The following is a 20,160-nucleotide window of genomic DNA, read 5'->3' on the forward strand; positions in this document are numbered from 1 at the left end:
AGTCACTATTCATTGATTTTTATTAAAGTACCCCTGCTGCCTTTTGCATTATGTTTTCACTGTAAACTCCCTGCTGGTCACATCTCATCTCACTTTTAGAGAAAACACATTACAGCTAACAAATCACATAAGAAACCTCCTATGGGACCGAAAAGGAAAAAAAAGGCTCTGAATGAGATGCAAACCTCCCCTGGAGAAATTTTCTAAGAAGCAAATTCAAGTTGTATTTTTCAGTCCATTATTTGTGGAGTGGCAGAGTGGAGAGGGTGAAATGTTGATGTACCAGTTTGTTGCATCGGGTTCAGATGAATGTCGGGCTCTGTCAGAATGTCGCTGAATGAGCGCAGCCCACTGCGGTACCACTTCTCCGCCGTCTTCGGTCCAACCCCAAACACACTTGTGAACAGCTGGCAGGAAACGAGGTAAGGATGTAATCAAGAAGACATGCTCTGAAATGACAGGCTCTCCTCAGAAGGAGTTAGCATTTCAAGTTTTTCAAAAGCTTTATGTCCTGGAGAGACAGCAAATGGTCGAACATTTTCACAGCGATTTCAAAGCACCAGAATGGCAAAAGCAAACAAATGTTATTTTTCATCTACTGACCTTCATTGTTTGATACCTTTCATCAGACAGTATTTTCTCTACTTCAAACGAATGGCCATACTGAAGAATATCCTGCAACATATATAAAAGTAGATGATATGAAAACACTTTTGGTATCAGCATCTGCATGTTTTCCACTTTGTTCCTGTTCCATCAGCGATTTGCAAATGACCCAAATTGCTGGACATTTTAAAACAGTTTCCACTTAAATCAGTTTTCCTCATTTCCATTTCTTTTCAAGAAATAATGACGTTGCTGTTGTGAAACCTGGGATTAATACTGATTTTATAGCATTCATAAAAAAAGCCCAGGGTAATGTTTTCTCTAGCTTTTATTGTTTGCTCTGGAACAACTATGTTCTGCCTTTAATTGTCTGCCTTACTCAGCAGAACACCAGCAATTTGCTGGTCACATTTTAACTGTCTTCATTACAAGAAGGTGTAAACTCAGACAGCAGTTCGCTGGTTAATGTCCACCATCACCCGAGGGGAAATTGTAAAAGTTGTTAGTGTCAAAAGTGAGCCTGCATCTTTGTGTTTTACTATAAGAATGCATGTGCATTTCGAGCTTGTGCATTGAGTGATGGCATCTAGTTTCAATGAACCAGTGAACCTAAGATCTAGACTGTGAATACAGTGCAGATTAAAGCAGCCTTCAGTGCTCAATGATGCATCCAGCCGTCCACCTCTGCCTTTCAACCCTCCAGCTAAGGCCAACCTCAAACACAAGGATAATTCTTCAACACACTCCCAGCTCCGAGGGAGATGCACTTCTCAACATGCACAATGCCCCCTCTCACACACACACACGCATACACACAGAAAATGTATACTATCTATTCATCACCAACTCTGCCTCAGTGCTCCCAGACTTTCATGTCAGTAGGTTTATATCTCCACTTTGGATGCTCAGTCAGCAGCGAGCGGTTCAGTCGCTGCTGACAGTGTCACTCCGATGTTCAAAGGCACATCAGGCATTTTGTTTTTACTCTGTTTGGTTTCACTTTGTTTTTCGTGTCATGTCATCTTCTTGTTTTCAGCCGCGATCTGTTCAAAGAGACAACCTAACCAAAAAAAACGAACAAACAAAAAAACTCACGGCTGGGCGTACGTCTGAGTCGTGTGGAAACAACAAGAGGGAGAGGTCACTCACAGGCAGTCTAATTTGGCCTCTCTGGTACATTTATGTTATTTTGTTAAATAAATCAGCCTTGTGGTGGGAGATGTGACAGATTTTGAAGCCTGCTCCGAGAACGGCCGTGTGTATGTTAGGTTTAATGTGTCAGCGAGTTAGACTGCAGGGTTCACCTTGTTCTCCAACAGGGATTCACCGTTCTCTCCGAGCAAAAAATTTTCGACACTTTCCCTGACAACCTGCCATGATGTCTGCCCTGAGCTCCACTGTAGGTGATGGGATGATTGCCCAGCGACCCAATAAGACGTTTTTTTTTCTCTCTCAGAAGATGAAGTAAATCTGTGTGATGCCTGTCAGTATGTGTGCTCATGTGTGAGCATCAGTGGGGCAAGTTTGTGTATCTGTGCGGGACTTGAAATATCAGAACTTTTCTTTATATCTTTTTGAAAGATTGAACTCAAATGTCATATTTCTGTTTTTTTTTTACCTCCAATAGCTCATGGCAAATTAGTTTCATGAGATGAAATGCCACAGAAAGCATATTTGTGCAGATTCAGAAAGATGAATCTTCACTCGTCTTGACAGAAAACAAACTAACAAGCTAAATTTAAAGGAAGACTCCACCATCAAAATATCAATACAAAATATCGAAATCGATCAAGGTCATATGTTCTAAGTACAACCTGCCAAATAGTTACTCTTTCTTTTATTGCAACTAAGTTTAGCATCATCATCATCAGATCTAAGTCATACATTAGATTGAGATATGTGTGTATCTAACACCTTGGATGCTTTACTCAATAAACACAATATCTGAACCCTCTCTTACTCATCCTTGTCCCCTGAAAGCAACTGGTAGTTGTTTTCATATGTTCTGAGAGTGTGCCGCAGAGTTTGGATTCTGGGAGACAGCTGTCTGTAACCTGTCCGACTGGTGTGACATCAAGGTGCCTTGCTTGTTTAATTCATTCTGAATTACTTGACAAAATTGGGCTGAGCTTGAACTGAAAACATTCGAGCACTGTAAGTTGGGCTTACAGCACTGAAAGAACTGGTTGCCACAGGTTGCAAGCTTTGCTACTCCCTCATTTTTCATGTTTGGGTTCTGACATACCTGGACATTGTTTATTTGTAGTTGTCCACTGCTCGAGTCCACAGAGTGTAAAAGTCAGTAATAAAGCCTTTACTCACCCTCAGTGAACTTCAAGGGTCTTTTGCAGTGAAGCCCATGGGATTTGAAATGAGTTCTTCTATGTTTTATGTTTTGTGTCACGACATATATGTTGAATGTGTTCCAAACACCATTTCCCCAGCATTGTTACATTTACTACCCCAGTGTGAACATTTTCCTCCTTATGGCTCTGAGTCCACTGGATTTACAATGCTTAACAATGGTGTTATTATTTGTTTCTCAAACTACCATTAAGAAACGTGTTTTTCCAACTCTTATTATTTTCTAACTTACTTTCTGATGTTAATATCAAAAGGTATATTAGTTTTAAAACAAAAATATTCAGCAAAAATGTTAATTTTTATACAGGTATTTTGGTAAGTCACATATAGCTGAATGATTGATTTGTTCCTAATACTCCTGTAACTAATCAGGTTGGTTGATATACTATACTTATTCTGTTTAATTGAGGGGGGCAATATTCCTTTACAAACTGCAAAGTGGTCAGTGTTATTATTTCCCAGTGGAGTTAGTCAGGTCTGTCAGTGTTGCAGCTCTTCATATCACTCTGTAATAAAAGTCTATAAAGGTCATGGTTTACTGCTACATTAAACAGCCATCTCTACAGGTTTTACTGTTTTAGCTCAATAATCACATCACCTAAATTTAGCATTACTGCTGACCATGCGTTTCCCAGTGTATTGAGATTGGCTTCCTCTTGTCAAGGCTCTGACTTTAGAACTTTCAGAACAGTATGAAAATCAAGATCAAGAGACCGGAAAGCTGTGTGGTGAGAGAGGTAATCCATTACAGTCACTTCCTGTTTGCAAACAGGAGCTGATTTGAAAACTCTTCTTGTTTGAAAAGTCAGTCAGCTCCTGAACACGTTACAGTCTCAAGGTATGTTGTCAGAGAATTGTAAGAGAAATCCTGCAGAATGAAGGAATTTTGTTTTTTTCTGGGGCCAGATGATTTCTTAAGTGGAAGTTTTAATTCTCAAAACAGGATGCATCAGGGAGACTAGGATAAGCCGTATGGGAAGTTAACAATTAGTAGCTGCCATCATCGCAACTGAGCCGTCCTTGCAAAATGAGCATTAGTTGTCCCATGACATCAGACTTCATGTGGCCCTCTTGCAGAGACAATATTTACCTTCCTACATTTGTAATCCATCTAGCTCCCTAACACAACCTTGGGTCCAACGCATACTGCAATAGAGAAAAGGGGACTCAGTATTCTAACACAAATAAGTGGTGGATTGAGATTCTCTTCCTGTGACTTTACTCTATGTGCTGCGATCATGTATTAGACAGGCCCCGAAAAATACTGAATGAAAAATAATTTAAAAAAATAACCATAATATTTCCATCACAATAATCAATTATTATTCACAAATGCTGTGAGAGGATGACAAGTGTTCAGCACTTGAATGCATTAAAAAGACAATTGTTTCAGCAACACATAAAATGAATGTATTGGCGGTCAGTGCTCTAGGCCTTACCTCTATGATCCCTATAGTATGTTCTCCAAAGCAGGGCAGATCCTGAACCTCTCCCAGACGCCGCACCGCGCTGGGCAGACTCTTCAGGACTGAAGCAGCTCTCCTGAAGGCCTGACACTGACCTTCAATCTCGCTGAATTCATAGCTCAGTGCCAAAACTTCAAACGCATCCTGTTGGGAGAGGCAGGCAAGGACAGGTGAAAGGATGTAGAGGAATAATAGAAGAGAGCAGCTAAAAGCAAAAATACACATTTCCAGGTGCAGAGTTAGTAACAACAGGCAGGCATATTTTATGAGTCATCAATTCTTTGGAGTATTTACACAAAGGAAAGTCAGAGAGAGCCAAGCAACTAAAGATAGACTGAGCAAAAATGTGTCAGGTGTGCATTCGCATGTGAGATGCAGTGACCCGGACAGGAAACCAGACAGGAACAGAGCTCCCTCCAATTCCTTCCTCCCTCCTCGATCCCCCCTCTCTATCCCTGTTCCTGTCCCCGTTGCAGTCACTGTACAGCAGGACCTCCTGCATGCGGTTTTCTTCTGGATGACCAGACACAGACATTTGAGGCAGGTGCACACCAAACTGGAACCTGTCATTTTCCACTTGTTCACAACAGGCTCCCCAGAGTAACAGGCGCTGACTTTCCCCTTCCAAAAGCAACATGTTCAAAAGTCTGCCATATCAAACTGGCCTCCGCCAAGGCCCAACACTCCCCTTAGAAGACCAGATTTAAATTTACTAGATCCAAAAAGTTATGTGGATTTGCACCAAATTGCATACTTTATAGATATCTGTCCATTACAGTGCCTGATTATTTTCATATTGTTCAAGATCCATGAATTATTCCCTGGGAAATTGGTGAAATGTACAAAAAATCCTGGACGTGCCCTATGTCCAGACCATAGACTGTATATAAAGAAGTCCAGACCCATGCCTAGATGAAGCATTGCTTTAGTTCATGCAGGACACGGAGCCATGTCCTTAGCTGTCACAAGCTGTCAGCTACTGATGGTTTATGGGTGCTCGTCAGTCACCCACCAATCACAGCCCATTCTCTCACCGAAGCGCTCCCTTTAAATACGACCTCATCCTCACTGATCCCTGCTCAGCTACTCTGCCACTCACGCCCTGCTCCAGCAACTTGGCTCCACCACCCCAGCCTCCACCTTTTAGCACAGAGTCCAAACATGGTTGTGGTAAACGATATTCACTTTTAACAAATGTATCTTGCCTGCTACGCCCACCGGAGGGTTCTGCACATGTTCCCTGTCCCTATCTCAGCACGCTGCTCGGCTAATCTAAGGAACATCCAAAGAATGGAGCCTTCAGCACTAATCATAACTGTATCCCCATTGTGCAATAAATGGGTAAATCATGACAAAGTGTTCCTGACTGAAATAAAATGTGTATTTTCACGGCCTATGTCACGTCCTTCGACTAAGTTTTGTGGTAATCCGTCCACTATTTTTGCTAATTTATTGAGTGTTGGTTCTGTTGGGCAGAGGAATACATTCAATTTAGCACCATCCTACTTTGGTGATTTGATTGATTGATATTTTTGTCAATTGAATGTGGTTTGGATGGTTAGTCAGACAAAATGAAGAATCTGAAAAGAGGATGATGAGTTGTGATGGCACCTTTGCTTTTTTTTTTTTTACATGTTATGCAATGAACTTGAATCAGTTATCAAAAAAATGTATCTACATATGAATCAATATGGAGAATAATTAATAATTACATTCCTAATCAACCAAACAGAGATAATGTCTATATTCTTTAACAGCTCGCTTCCACTGCCCAAATTTGTCCCAAAACTGTAATATCAATGAAAATCTTAGATTGAGCACAAGGTAAATCAGTCAGATTAATGAAAACAGAATCATGGATGTTGCAATTTACCACAATGTTTTAGTGTTGAGTAGTAAAATTGCTTTTAATGGAGATGTAAATGAGGCATATGAATTTAGTGTAACTTGCACATTTAACAAACAGAGATATAAATAAAATGATTGTCACTACTGGGGACCATTCCACATCATTGACATCCACATTCTAAACATTGGATTCATATTGTTGAGAGACATCTTGTCTGTCACACTCTAACATTGGCATGCAGCTGAACATGTGGCGTCGTGTTCAGCCCGACCGCTTCACGGTTTGCTGCCGCTGAATAGATGAGCTGCTGTTGCAGAACGAATTGGAGAAAAACATGTCACCACAGGAGAGCTGGATCATCAGTATTGCCATTCATTAGCCAGGTATAATATTTGCATGTAGGCTATGACAAAACATTGGAAATGAGATTGTTGTGTCTCTGAGACGGGAGCAGGTTGGTGCAGTGAGAGGTGAAGAGATGCAGGTATGAGGAGAACTTCCATCATTTGTTTAGAACTTAACTGAAAAGCTGTTTTTTATTGAAGCAAGAATATGAAAACCCTGTCTCAAACCACCAAGTACCTTTAAGCCTTAAGCTTAGCATTAGACATTAACAAAAGAGGCATTAAAAAAATAACTGTTGATAAAAACTGTACAGTTCAAAATGGGATACATCTACCCAAGCTTATCAAAAAGGAATGATCTAACTATCTTATATAAGAACATAACAAGAATGAAATGTGTTCTCGTTGCCAAAGCATCGTGTGTTTAAGTGCTTCTCTAAATGAGAAAACTGAGCTAAAAATTGATGTGCCATCTCACTTTCCCGTTTTTAATTTGGTGTTTTCACCGTGAACCTACAAAGATTTTTCAAAACCCACAAGTTTTTTTAATGACTTCAAAGAAGGTGTCATCCTGCCACATGCCTTCTTTCTCTTACAGTTGGTAAATTAATAGTTTTCCTTCTTTATTCAGATGCTGTATATAGATATGTAAAATGATGTCAATTTAAATGCAACAACAGTAATGATGCAAAGCTGCTTCTTATATAAATTTGAGTTTTGTGCAACAAATGCTTTTGCAAACGTTCAGAGGTGATTTGATATTTAAGACCTGTTCTCTACAGAAGGTCAAACAAATATATAATCATTACAAGGCAAACAGCAGTAGCACCTTCACAGAGTGTAGGTACCTATATTTTAGTTGACTATTCACGCAGCAGCATTAGTCCACTGAAGGTTTGGCTGCTTGTGGAAATGTAATTATTGGAACTAGTGCCTGTTATAAACCTGTCTGTTTGGAATGGGCTGTTTGCTTGGCTTGAGGTAATGCTGGTTGCAGATTTCTTTCTATAACTGCAAAATAGCTGTTCACCTGCTTAATCAAAGTTTGCTGAAGCTTGACTCAGAACACAGAACCCCCAACTGGAGAATCAGCTGTCATTGCCATGCCATGGATGAGCTGTTGTCTTGAATATAGTGTTTGATGAGTCCCACTGTAATGGTTTGAGCTTCACTCAACATACACTTGTCAACATTAGTAGATCACTGGAGTCCTGCTTTTCCAGCTCACATTGAATAAAAGGGTCAGGTTATACTTGAAAAGATATTTCAAATGTGTTAATAGCTGTTCAGTCACTTTAAAAGAGCAGTTGAAAACCTGTGCCATCATAGAGAAACAATAGTTAATAAGAAATAGAATATGAATATGGAAACAACAGAGCACACTTTCAGTCTGTGCTGGGAGACATAGTTGTGCACTTGTTTATGAGCACAAAAGTGACAGAAACTGTTGTGTTAAGAACAAGAGAGAAAAGTTGCATTACTGCATGAATTTTTGCTCTTTAGTCTTGAACGTTGCTGTTTTTTTATTTTTTTAACTAAAACTGTAAGAAATTCAATTTCCATTCTTCCTTTGTTCAGACTCAGTGCCTTTATTATCCACAATGAAACTCAACCACTAACAGCTACTACAGCCTGGAGCCACAAGCCTCCAGCAGAGATGAGGAGGAGGTCTGGTCAGCTCACTTCACTCATATGCTGCACCCCCGGATTTTTTCCCCCATCTTCAAACCTGTAGACTTCAGCAACAACCAACATGGATAAACAGACTTTGAAGTGAACAAACACTGAAGTTCGATTTACCCTTTAAGTGCTGTTTGGTCCAACAATGTCTGAGCAATTATACAGGGCACTAATGTTTGATTCATTATATTCATTTATAATCTAACGATATTTTAATGCTGGAAAGGTATCATACAGTTATTTTTAAAAGTCTAAAAAAACATCAACCCACTCACTCACAGTGAATCCTCTTTCTCAGGATTCTTTCACCAGGGAGCTGGCAGAAAAAATCTCTGCAGAATGTCCACAGCAACTGACTCAGACATTTGCATTCTTACCTTCAGCCACTCCGTATAATTTCGGGGGAACATCCACAGTTCAGTGCACATCTGAAAGCGGTTTAAGTGAATAGATAGCAATGGAAATCTGCAGGTGTTTTCTAATGCTCTGTTGTCACAATGCAGCCAAAGGAGACCATTTTGATTCTCAGTAGGGTTGACACTACAAGCGTATCTTTTACATTACTCTGAATTTAATTCAACATTAAACACATTGTGCAACAGAGTGTGTATAGTGTCATCTCTAAAACAGCTTAGTCTGTAATTGCTTGTGACATTTGGGTCAGCATTTCATATAATGCCAACCCTAGCATGATGCCACTGCCCTTGATGTAATGCATGAATTAGTTATGTTTAAGAATAATAACAGCTAAACTAGAAATTCCCATCAGTGAAATACCATACAGTGAATGAAACACGTCATGGCACGAATGCCTGAAGGACAAATAGTGAAAGACCACTACTGGGACTAAAATGTCTAGATCCATGATGTGGACTTGGTGCAGCCCAGTGTGACCAGTGCTCAGGACAAACTCAAAAATCTGAGGTCATTGCATCAGCCAGTCCTGTGCAGACATGCAGCCTCAGGTCAGTGAGCAGCAGACTCCAGTCCAGCTCACCCAGGAGACGCACTGACCCGTTTACAGCAGCACATGGAATGAGAGCCACCCTTTACATCCCAGCACACACACACACACTCATGTACAATTACACACATGCATACGCCTAGACAGATACACAAGCACACACACCCAGTTGGGTTCTCCACACAGCACGATACAAACAGGAGAAGCAAGGTAATAACTGGATAGGTGATAGGCCGTGCTTATGTAGTCCCAAGTGTGTACTGTGCAGAGTGTGTTGCAGAAAGTCTGTCTGGAAGCCACACTAATAAAAACCAGAGGGTAAACGTGAATTATCAAAAATAGATGATCTAGTACATAATGCAAGAGAACAAGAATCTCTCGTAGTGTGAAGCCAGTACAAGGAGCACATTCATGCCTTTCCATCCCTGTCTTTGACCTCAGCTATACATAGATATACCTATATAGATAAGTAGTCTAAAATCTGAAAAATATAAAAAAGACAGGACACCAAACATTTTTAAAAATTTGCAACATTTACATGCAGGTTGTGGAGTGGAGTCACATTCACCAACAACAGGGACGTTAATCAGTAATTATAGAATCTGATGACATTTAAAAAACATTCAGTCCTATGAGTCTATTCAAGTATGCAAGACTTTGCTAATTACCAATTGTCTTATCAACTGTTAGCTAACACAATCATTACATCTACTTTGTCAGTGTCATCTGAAATGTTGTAAGTTTAATTTCTTGGAGCAACTTATTGATGGTATTTATCTTTGAATCAGAAGTTATTTCATTGATACTAAACAAGGGATTTTATCAAGTTACGGTGTCTGTTTAAGACTGGTCACACACACACACACACACACACACACACACACACACACACACACACACACACACACACACACACACACACACATCCTCTGCAGCCAGTCTGTCAACTGTCAAGTTGTCATAGCAACTGCATGAATTCTGCGCTCTGGGCTGGAAACCCACTCTGTATATGCATTTATCTAATTAATGAGGAGTTAAGGCTGGTAGTGGGACTTGGCGCGTAGGGACGTTGATGTAGCACGCCGATTTACCCCCTGCCATCGGATATCACGGACATGCCTGCGAGTCATGTTCTCACAGCAGCCCGTCTCACCGCATGTGCAAAACGAAACCATGAAAGGAGGTCAGAGAACCCACGGAGAAGAGTTTTAATAAGATTAACAGCTGGGAGATGGATTTTATCCATCACATATCTGATGAATATGAAGACATAAATTAGATTTTTTTTCCCCTTTATGTAATGTCATAATTTATCTCAAATAAAGAAACTGGGGGTATCTCATTTGTTTTTAAAAACACCTTCAAAGAAAAGTGAACTGCATTTTGACATGGAATTTACCAAGATGTGGTCAGCAGTAAAATAATGAAACACTTTAGTCAAACAAGTAAAGAAACAGCAGCAACGTGTGAGCCATTTCTGATCCTCGTATCTTTTTGTTTGTTGGTTTAAGTTTTGAATGTTAACGCCACTGGGGGATGTAAGGAATCAGTTTGATGCCTTTAAGGTTCAGTACTCCAATACCCCATCCACACATCTCCTCATCCGTGGCATGTCTGCTATCACTGCATTGGAGGCCTTGTGCTGCAGGGAAGCAAATTCACAATGTTAAGCCTTTTCTCTCTACACCTCTTTCTTCCACTGACTTTCTTTTCCTCCTCTCATTAGTTCAGCACACTGTATGTTGTGTCTTTCTGGCACACTTCTAAGTGTCTATGTGCATGTGTGTGTTTGTTGCCATTAGAGAAAAGTAATTCAGTGCTGGCTGTCAATCAGCCAAGACACAATTGTCAATTTTTGTGTCGGCATGCACCAGGCTTATGGTAAAATAATGACAGCAGAAGTCTCAAGGCCAAGCAGATTAAAAAAAATGGTGAGGGAGGAAGCTTGACTTCTGTGTGTACTTACGCAAAGACGGTGTGGATTTTTCAGTCGCAGCGAGAGCAAGACAGCAAGAGACAACAAAAGTGGGGGGGGCACAGTGTGAATGTCAGGGACAAGCGTTAGGAGTGAAAGAGTGCGAGGCAGAGATGGTGAGGGATGAGGGATAAAGAGGGAGCAGGGAGGAATAAATCAATAGTGCATGGCTGTGGGATGAAGGGCCGTTTGCTGCCAGTGTGTGATTGACACCTCACTGGGGTGCTGTTTCTGAGATGATGCTCATCCTCTCTTCCTGATCCTGACACCTCCCTGCACCACCTACTTCCTCCTCCTCCTCCAGCACGCCCTGCTGCCCTGGAAGCTCCTCTCCTCCTCTACATCCTGAAATCATTGCAGGCTGTTTACATTTAAAGCCCCCCCCCCCCCAAGTATGTGGTATTTTCCTTCCTATATTGTGTCTTTGTGAAGTTAATTTGTGTGTTGATTGAGTAAATATTTTTTGGGGATGTGGTTAAGTCTATTTTCTCATTGTTTGTCCTTGGGTAAGACTTCCAAATCAAGCACTGAATTATATTTGAAATGTTAATGTTAAGCGAATCATCTCCTGGCTTAAGCGCCATAATAAATACAAAAATATGAGAGTGCTATCAATTTGATATGCAATTCTCACCAACAAAGTGAGGTTGGAAGTGTATTCCCACAACAATTCTAGTTACTGCAGTTACTACAGAGCCAGAATCCCGATGCCACATCCTGTCATTCACTAACTTCTCTTTTGATGCTTTTATCAAATATATTCTTCTATGCATGTACCTTGTTCTCATTAATACATGGAAATGTCAAACAATATGTGAGAGTTAAACAAAGAGACTTCAATGGCCTCAGCAAAAACATTGATGATTATTAAAAGAAAAAGGAAACAGGAAAGAAAAAGGGAAAAAGTGAGCGTATACATATATACACACATACATACAAATATACATACACATACATAAGCACATACTGTTTTACATATGCGCGTACATGCATGTTAAACAAATGAATATTTGTATTAACATTAACTGATTGCAAATTGGATGTAGAGATTACACAGACCTCATAATGCAAATAAACTTCCCTGGGGGGTCAGAGAAGAGGTTTACCTTCATTTGTGTAATCGCAGTATTCAGTCAATTTCCCCCGCTTATTTCTGCCATGTACATGTATCATTGATTCCAAGTTGCATATGTTATACTTTCCATGATGTGTACTTGATTGACCAGATCTTTTCATGTTTGTATTTGAATGTGGCTACAGAAAAGATATGTTTTGATGATTTGTCATAAAATCACAGAACAGAAAAGCTGCCTTGCTAGATATGGAAAAGTACACAGCAGTATAAAGAACACATTTCTTTATGACATGTATTAGCCACTGCACTCAACAGAGCTTCTTTTAACTGAGATCAGTGACCTGGTTTTGATCCTAAAAAATGTCCTTCTTACAAATGGAAGTTTCAGACAGTTCAATGTCCCCTTTTATGGAAGTTGCATTAGTGATATAAAGGAGTCATCAAGGTCATCCACTTTGAATTTACTGTGGTAAAAGCTTTGAAGCCAGACAAATCTTTATTTAAAATCATGTCAATTTCAGTTTTTGTTTGTATATTTTGTGTTGTGTTGTTGTCGCAGAGTCCACAATTTAAAGGAGACATATTATGCATATTCAGGTCGATAATTTTAATTTGGGTTATTACTTGAAAAGGTTTATTTGCTCTAATGTTCAGAAAAAACATCACTTTCCTCAAACCGCTCATTCCTCAAACGAGCAGAGTTTTCTGTCGGGCAGAGGAGCCCCTTTTACTGCAGACCAGGCACGTGCACAGATAGACCCCTAGTGGTGCTCAAGCACCTGCCCTTTTGCCCTGGATGAGAAAAATTCCCTTTCTGCTGGAGCCCAATTATTTACTTCATTCTAATTTTGGCAAAGGGTGCCCTTTTTTTTTGGCTTGAGCGCCTGCCCCCAAAAATGTCTGTGCACGTGCCTGCTGCAGACTTTGGGCTTTTTAACATTGCAGACCTTTTACATTTACAAAAAGATATATATAACATATAACAAGTATTACATGTGTCCTTTAAGAGTCTAGAGTTGTGTTGGATTGGCAGAGACTGCAAACTATCTTGTGATGTGATCACACCAGCTACATGAATACTCTGTACTCATTAAATATTCACATCAACTAATTAGTAGTAGTAGTAAAAGTTGTGGTTGCTAGGTGACAGCAAAGCATGTTACCAAAACTACTGGTTAGCCACACACTGAACCATTGTGTGAATGAGCCACAGAATACTGTATCCATGTTGTTGATTAAAGTGAAGGTATTTAAGAATGTCTCTATCTTTCTTAAGTCTTGGCAGCAGATGAACATCACTTTTGTTACCAATATACAAAAACAATTCTCACCAGGGTCCATCACCTCTGCCATCAGACATGTTTCTCCTCTGACAACACTCATCACTACAATGCTGTCAACTGACAGCTAAAAAGCTAATGAGAGAGAATGAACTTTCTTCAGAACATTTTATCACAATAATCAGCTGTAATCTATATTTAGCCACTTTCAAACATCCATGACTTGACAGCATAACACACCAACAACTAATGAGGGCATAATTACACAATAAAAGTGATTCCAGTATCCTGAAATCTCAATTATGAAACATTTCCAATTTTCAGAACCTGAAGAATTACACAAACTAATGAGATTTTGGTTGACTTCTTTGTTCATATCTAATATGATTGTTGGAGATGGTCTGGGTTACACACGTCCAGAACATTCAGACAAGGGAGTAGGAGTAGTGTTTTTGTTCACAGCATCAACATCAGCGTCAGCCCTTTCACCAAACACTCCTGATTTTATTTTACAAGTGTATGGAACTTCCTGAACACATGTTCACTAATCATAGATGCAAAATAAAGCATCCTTAAGCTTTGATTGCATCGCTCTCACAGTGATTTGGTCCACTTTTTTTCCCACTGCACCAAAACAACAAATAAGTATGAGGACCCCAGTGATATCAAATGCAAATGTATATAGGACAGTAATGAGGTGCTTATGGAATGTTTCAATAATGTTTCATCAGGCAAAGGCAACTCAGAGAGAGGAGCTGAGCACAGACAAGCAAGGACAGTCAGACAGAGGCATAGACTCTCAGGTGCTTGTGTTAGTTTTTGTTTCCCAGTTATGAAATAAAAGCCCTCTCGTATTTAGACTTGTAAACAACAAGACATTCTTGGAGACAGACTGTTCGGGGTCACTGAGGGTGGTGGAAGGGTCAGATCCAGGGAGGGAGCCAGGTGTCTGGGGCCCAGCACATCATGAGGACCCTATTGCTATTCAAATTTTAAGTAATTACTGTTTTCATTATAGATTCATCTGCTAATTATTTTTAGCATTAATTATTTTCAAGTTTAGTTGTTTAGTTTTTAAATGAAAATACTGAAAATGTCTGTCATAATTTCTCAAAGGCCAAAGTCTTCAAATTGCTTGTTTTCTATAAACCAACAGACTAAAACCCAAGACAACATATTTAAAAAGAACAAACAGGAAAGGCAGCAAAGGCTCAGACAGATGAAGATGGAAACTACGACCGTTTTTCATTAATGCAGAATAAATGCTCTTTTTGATTTATCCCTTTGTAGAAATGTAGGTCAAGTCTTTCCAGCAGTACCTCTCAAAACCACTGTCTGGTGGTTCATTGTTCATGTGAGTAATACACACGTATACTGGCTACTTCCTATTTTCTGGTCTCTCACTGTGCACCTGCAGTTTCATTGCCATCATTTCCTCTTTCTCACAGGCTCATCAACATCTAACCCATTCAGCCAATTAACCACTTCACCATCTCCATGCATGAACCTGAGTGTCACTTCCTCAGCGGCGCACCTCAACCACCCCCTCCTCTCCCAATGCTGGCCACCAGATGGCAGAGAGACAGATCCATCATTGCTTGTGAGGAGTGTCACGTCTGTCACCCATCTTGGCGTAGCGCGCAGCGCCTCAGGGCGTGTCCGTGCCAGTCCCGGTGCCAGGGATCATGGGCATGTCAGCTGTTGCACCTCCGATTGGCACAGCTGCAGATGCTACTCATTTGCAGGTTAATGTATTTTGGGGGGGGAGTTGTGTCAGAGCTCTGGTGAGTGAAGCAAGCCAGCCATCCAATTAGAGCAGAACAGATTAGGGAGCTTTTTATATTTTGCACAGCTGGAGCTACAGCCACAGGTGGGTGAATGTATAAAGGGGCAGTTGTGTCCAGAGCGAGATTAGAAAACAGTTTCTTACTGTGAAAATCGTGTTATAGTTTTCCGTGTTTGTCCGTCTCTGGCAGGCGTATTGGGAAACTTTGACCTCAGGAGTGGGTGTAGAACATTCTGGAAGTACTGGCACAGTGTCCTGTGTAAAAAAATAACCACAGACTCATGAACACACAAATACACGGTCATAAATTGTCATTATTTCTGAGCCTTTGCAAATTGTTGTCAGGCTAAATGTGTGTAAGGTTTTTCCTGACTAGCGCAGAAGCCGAGCATTCAAATTGAATTACATTAAAATGTAGCCATTTGCCTTGGAGAAGTTATTTTTATGACTGTGTGTCTCCAGGGCAACAGGCTAATGACACTCATCTCACAGTCTGGTGGCATCCAAATCCATTACACTACCTAACCCATGGCATTACAAATCTGCTTGCCATCATCCAATTTGCCTCCTGTAAATTGCCTTTTCATTCTATGAAGAAATGGTTCCCCATTTATAATATATGTGTCAAAAGGATTACCAATGTAATATTAATATTCTTGCAGACAATTAGACATCACAAAAGAGAACATTGTGTCCATAAAATTGCCCATGGAATAGGTGGGAGAATGATATAAAAAAGGGGAGGAAGAGGAGGAAGAGGAAGATGGAGCGATTGTCGCCACACTGTGTTGACTGGGATCGATGCTGCAGAGGGAACAAGAGTGTCTCAAAAACATAATGAAAAGAGCTGGTACCTCTCACAGAGCTGGGCTGTATCAATCAGTAAGGGATTCAAAAAATTGTTCATCATTTATTCTCTGCCAGGAGCCCTTCCTGTTCTCCACAAAAAAAAAACTGAATAACTGAATATATTTCACGCCACAATTGTTCTGCCAATCAAAAGTAAAACTGCCTTGGAAACTCCCTAACTGCGCTGCTTGTAAATACAACAGGAGGTTCTCCCTCACTTTTCCACCTCAGCTATAGTTTGTTAAATCCAATATGGGATTGTGCATCCATGGAGACAAACGTCTGTACATCAGCATGCAGAAGTTGCTTTTCCCATCTGGCCTTGGTTATTATACAGCCCCATAACTCTGTGGAAGCTCTAACACCGATCTTCCAGGCAGTGAACCCCCCCACTGGCCCTCTCTCCAGTGTCCTCTCCACCTCTGCTGTACGACTCAGATGTAACTAATATGTGCAGTCTACATGCCGCAGCTTCATTTCTCCACACACCATCTGTCGAGATGAGATAGTAACAACTGTAAGCGTTGCAGGACCTCGCCCACTCCTGCGCCCTCCTGTAAACTGCAGAGGCACTCCACGCCGTCCATGATAATGGCTGTCACGCAGAGTGCACTCAGGTGGGTAGATGAAATCCTCCTGGGCTGCTGAGCAGGTCAAAGGTCACAGAGGCTCCACTTCTAAAGGGAGACTACTTGTCACTGCACACACGAACCGACACCTGGTCCTCTGCCATTTTCTCTACATATGCATCAGATCACATTTTCAACACGTTTTCCATGGCTACACAGATCACATGCAAATAAACATGCCTGTTGATTGGCTCTGACTGCTTGAGGTTGGATGAAGGAGGGGCTAAGAGAATCAATGTGCTGCAATAAAAAAAGATTTAACTAATCTGAAAGTGGTGGGTCGTCACAAATAATAAATGCATATGTGATCACAACATCATTCTTCCACATGCGCAATGTTGTGACGACGATCTCTCTCGTTTAAGCTGCACTGTACTGACCCCAAATTTATTTTACATTGAATCTGAAGATCCTTTTACTCACAAGCTCTGTTATCTATTTTTATATATGATACAACACCTTCATACATTTCAAACACTTATATCACCACTTATAAACCAATGAATGCTCTTACATTGACTGATACTGGTACTTTGGCTTCTTTGAAGGCTAACATACTGTGGCACACCCTGAACAGTTCCAAGCTTTGTTGACAGTTTTAAAAATGTACTCAAGACATAGCTGATTCAAACAGGTTTTGAGTTAATGTCGGTGCATTTTTACGTCATCTAACCAATTAGTGAGAGCAGACACATGTTCACAAGCCACATACAAACTCTAAATCCTTGGAAATCATTTCCATTTTCTTTTACAGCATATTCTTCCATCTTCCCACCTCTACACTTAAATAGGTTAAACATCTTCTCTGCAAGCCAAGACATAATGGCACATGTTACATTTCAATACATTTAAAGCTTAAAATTCCTTCCTGAATTCCTATAGAATATTTGTGACACGAAAACACATTGAATTTCCAAACTGTCAAAAGGAGCTGCAGGCAAATGTGGTCGGGAAGTAGCCTGTATGGGAAGCATTTTATCTCTATAGCTCGCAGATAAATGCCACCGCATATTACCTTGTTGGCTTCGAAGAGGAACAGCATCACAAAACAAGCAGAGAAGTGGGCTTTTGGTTACCCAGGGAGATGGGTCAATAAATGCCAGCATGGCCTCGTTAGCCTTGTCACTTAATGATGCAGTCAACTAGAAGCACGCCACTGATGTGCCACACTCACGTGCTTGTGTGGAAACAATGCCATTGCAAGACAAAGACACTTGTGGGGTATTTCGTACTGAGGCATATACACAGCAGATGTCATTGTCACCGTTAAGGCCGTCACAGACAAGCGTAACGAGTTGAGTATTTTCTTCTTTCCACTGTGGGAGGAAAAGGAGATAAATATGTCTTTATTTTGGACCCACATGCTTCATAGTGCCATCCACAGAGAAAATGTGTGTGTCAATGTGTTTCAGTTAGTGGGCTGCTCGGAACCTCGACATCCAGCTGATTGCTTTATCTGACACTCCCATGCAATATGGGGGGAGTTTCTGTTGCTATCAGCAAGGTGAACTGTAGAACTATGAACAGAGACAGAGGGAAGTTAAATTTGTTCTCCCTGTCAGGGGGCTGACATTACACATTAGACATCATAGTTTTGCAGGGTGAAAAGGAGAGGCTTGTTACATATAGTCATAAATCATATGAAGGAATAACTTCCGAATATGCATTTCCTGTACAAAAATTTAAAATGATCCTTTACTCAAATAAAATCTGACATTTCTAATGAAATAAATCCTGTATTCTTATTTGTGCCATATCTGCATAGATACTGTTTAGTTTGTGCGAAACACACAAACCTGAACAAGATGTCTGGTCTCCACAGCAACAGGTCTCCCCTCTCTCATGCTGTCAGTGAACCAGCTGATGTCCAACACGTGCACGCTGGGTAGATTCTTCAGATCGCAGCCCCTCAGCCATGTCCACAGTGACAAAGCCTGGCTGTTCTCTGACACAACATGAGTGACCGTATCGCTGAGGAGAGAGGAAGACAAGATCTGTCAGAAGGGTCACGGTTCAGTTTGTGGTCTCGTGCAGGTCAGTCAAAGCTCTTTAAGAAACGAAAACATCTAGAAACGAAAAGACAGTTTAAAATTTACAGAGCATCGCTTGTAAACCTGCGATTTCTGATCTTCTTTCCTGGCTGCAGCAGGAAGAGGCTGTGAACACCAACATAGTTTTTACCTTTTAAGTTGGTACAGCTAACTTGTTAACAAAATGTTGCGCACTTGCATGTCAAGCAGACAGTGAAATTTGATTATTTAACATTTAGTTTCATGTAACTTTATTTATTTACTCTCCTTTTAGCTCTGTTTTGGTCTCCATCAACATCTGAGAGACATATCTTGCTCTTTTGTTGCTTAATGTGCCCGTGTGAGCAAGCTATTTGACCTAACGAGCTGAAAGAGAAAGTTCAGTTACATGACAATTTGTGCATTTAACTCCATGAGTGACCCTTTTTCAAGTAGTCATATGATCAATTGTCAATACAAACATTTTGATTACGCTAGCTGCTTCAACAGCCGTTATCTTGGTGTCACATCTCTACGAAATTTAATGACCATAAAAATAATTATAGTTTGGATCAAAACATTGTTGTCTAGTATTTATCCTGTTGATTACCATTGTTTTTTATTAGATTGGACTGACAGCAGCAACACACTGTGATGGCCACACCTGTGGCTTCACAACTAATCTAAAATGTCAGTAACCCTCTGGCGCTCACACTAAGTTTCTTTCAGTTCATTTAGTTTACATTGTTTGAAGCACATGGCGGAGCACAAAGAACAACACACATGGATTTTGTTTTAAACAACATACACACATTTTATTTAGCCTTTCCACGGTACATTAGTTCTATTTGTAGCATGCACATTGTGTTAACTTTCCTACAATCATTATTTTGTTTGTTAAGTTAAACTGCTTTTCTAATTTATCTTTTCTTTGAATTACCAGTGCAAAGGGTGCTGTTGCAGCCCAGGGGCTTCCTAAGAGGCTTGGGCGAAAGGATCCACCCCCAGGAAGCACAGCCCTTTTTTAAGGAAGTGGCCAATTGGGCCAAACCAAGTGCCGGCCACATCATGGGGGGATTTGAGGATTTAGTTTAGAGTTTAGTAATGCTTTGGGTTGTATTAGTTTACTGAATTATTTTGTTAGGCTAGAAGAAGGATTTATTTATACTGACTATCTGATTGCCCTGATTTATTTTGTTGGTAATTTAGTCAGTAGTGTTTCCTTGTGTGTAGTTGGTCTGATCAGCCACTATATATGTGTCCTTATGTGACTAGTTTAGGGGG

The 20,160-nt window shown here is 40.5% G+C and overlaps 1 protein-coding gene across 1 annotated transcript in view; it reads right to left on the bottom strand.

The window, feature by feature from the left end:
* The window catches only part of dntt (deoxynucleotidyltransferase, terminal), a 77,347-nt gene that overhangs the window by 52,735 nt on the left and 4,452 nt on the right, over positions 1-20,160 (bottom strand). The window contains exons 2-6 of the mRNA XM_069538352.1: positions 18,664-18,838; positions 15,534-15,644; positions 4,410-4,580; positions 604-675; positions 284-407 (exon numbers count right to left, since the gene is read on the bottom strand). Of these exons, the coding sequence (XP_069394453.1) occupies positions 284-407; positions 604-675; positions 4,410-4,580; positions 15,534-15,644; positions 18,664-18,838 (653 nt within the window). The remainder of the gene's footprint in view (positions 1-283; positions 408-603; positions 676-4,409; positions 4,581-15,533; positions 15,645-18,663; positions 18,839-20,160) is intronic.

This window comes from Paralichthys olivaceus, chromosome 14 (genome assembly GCF_024713975.1).
Source record: "Paralichthys olivaceus isolate ysfri-2021 chromosome 14, ASM2471397v2, whole genome shotgun sequence".
Taxonomy (NCBI): Eukaryota; Metazoa; Chordata; class Actinopteri; order Pleuronectiformes; family Paralichthyidae; genus Paralichthys; species Paralichthys olivaceus.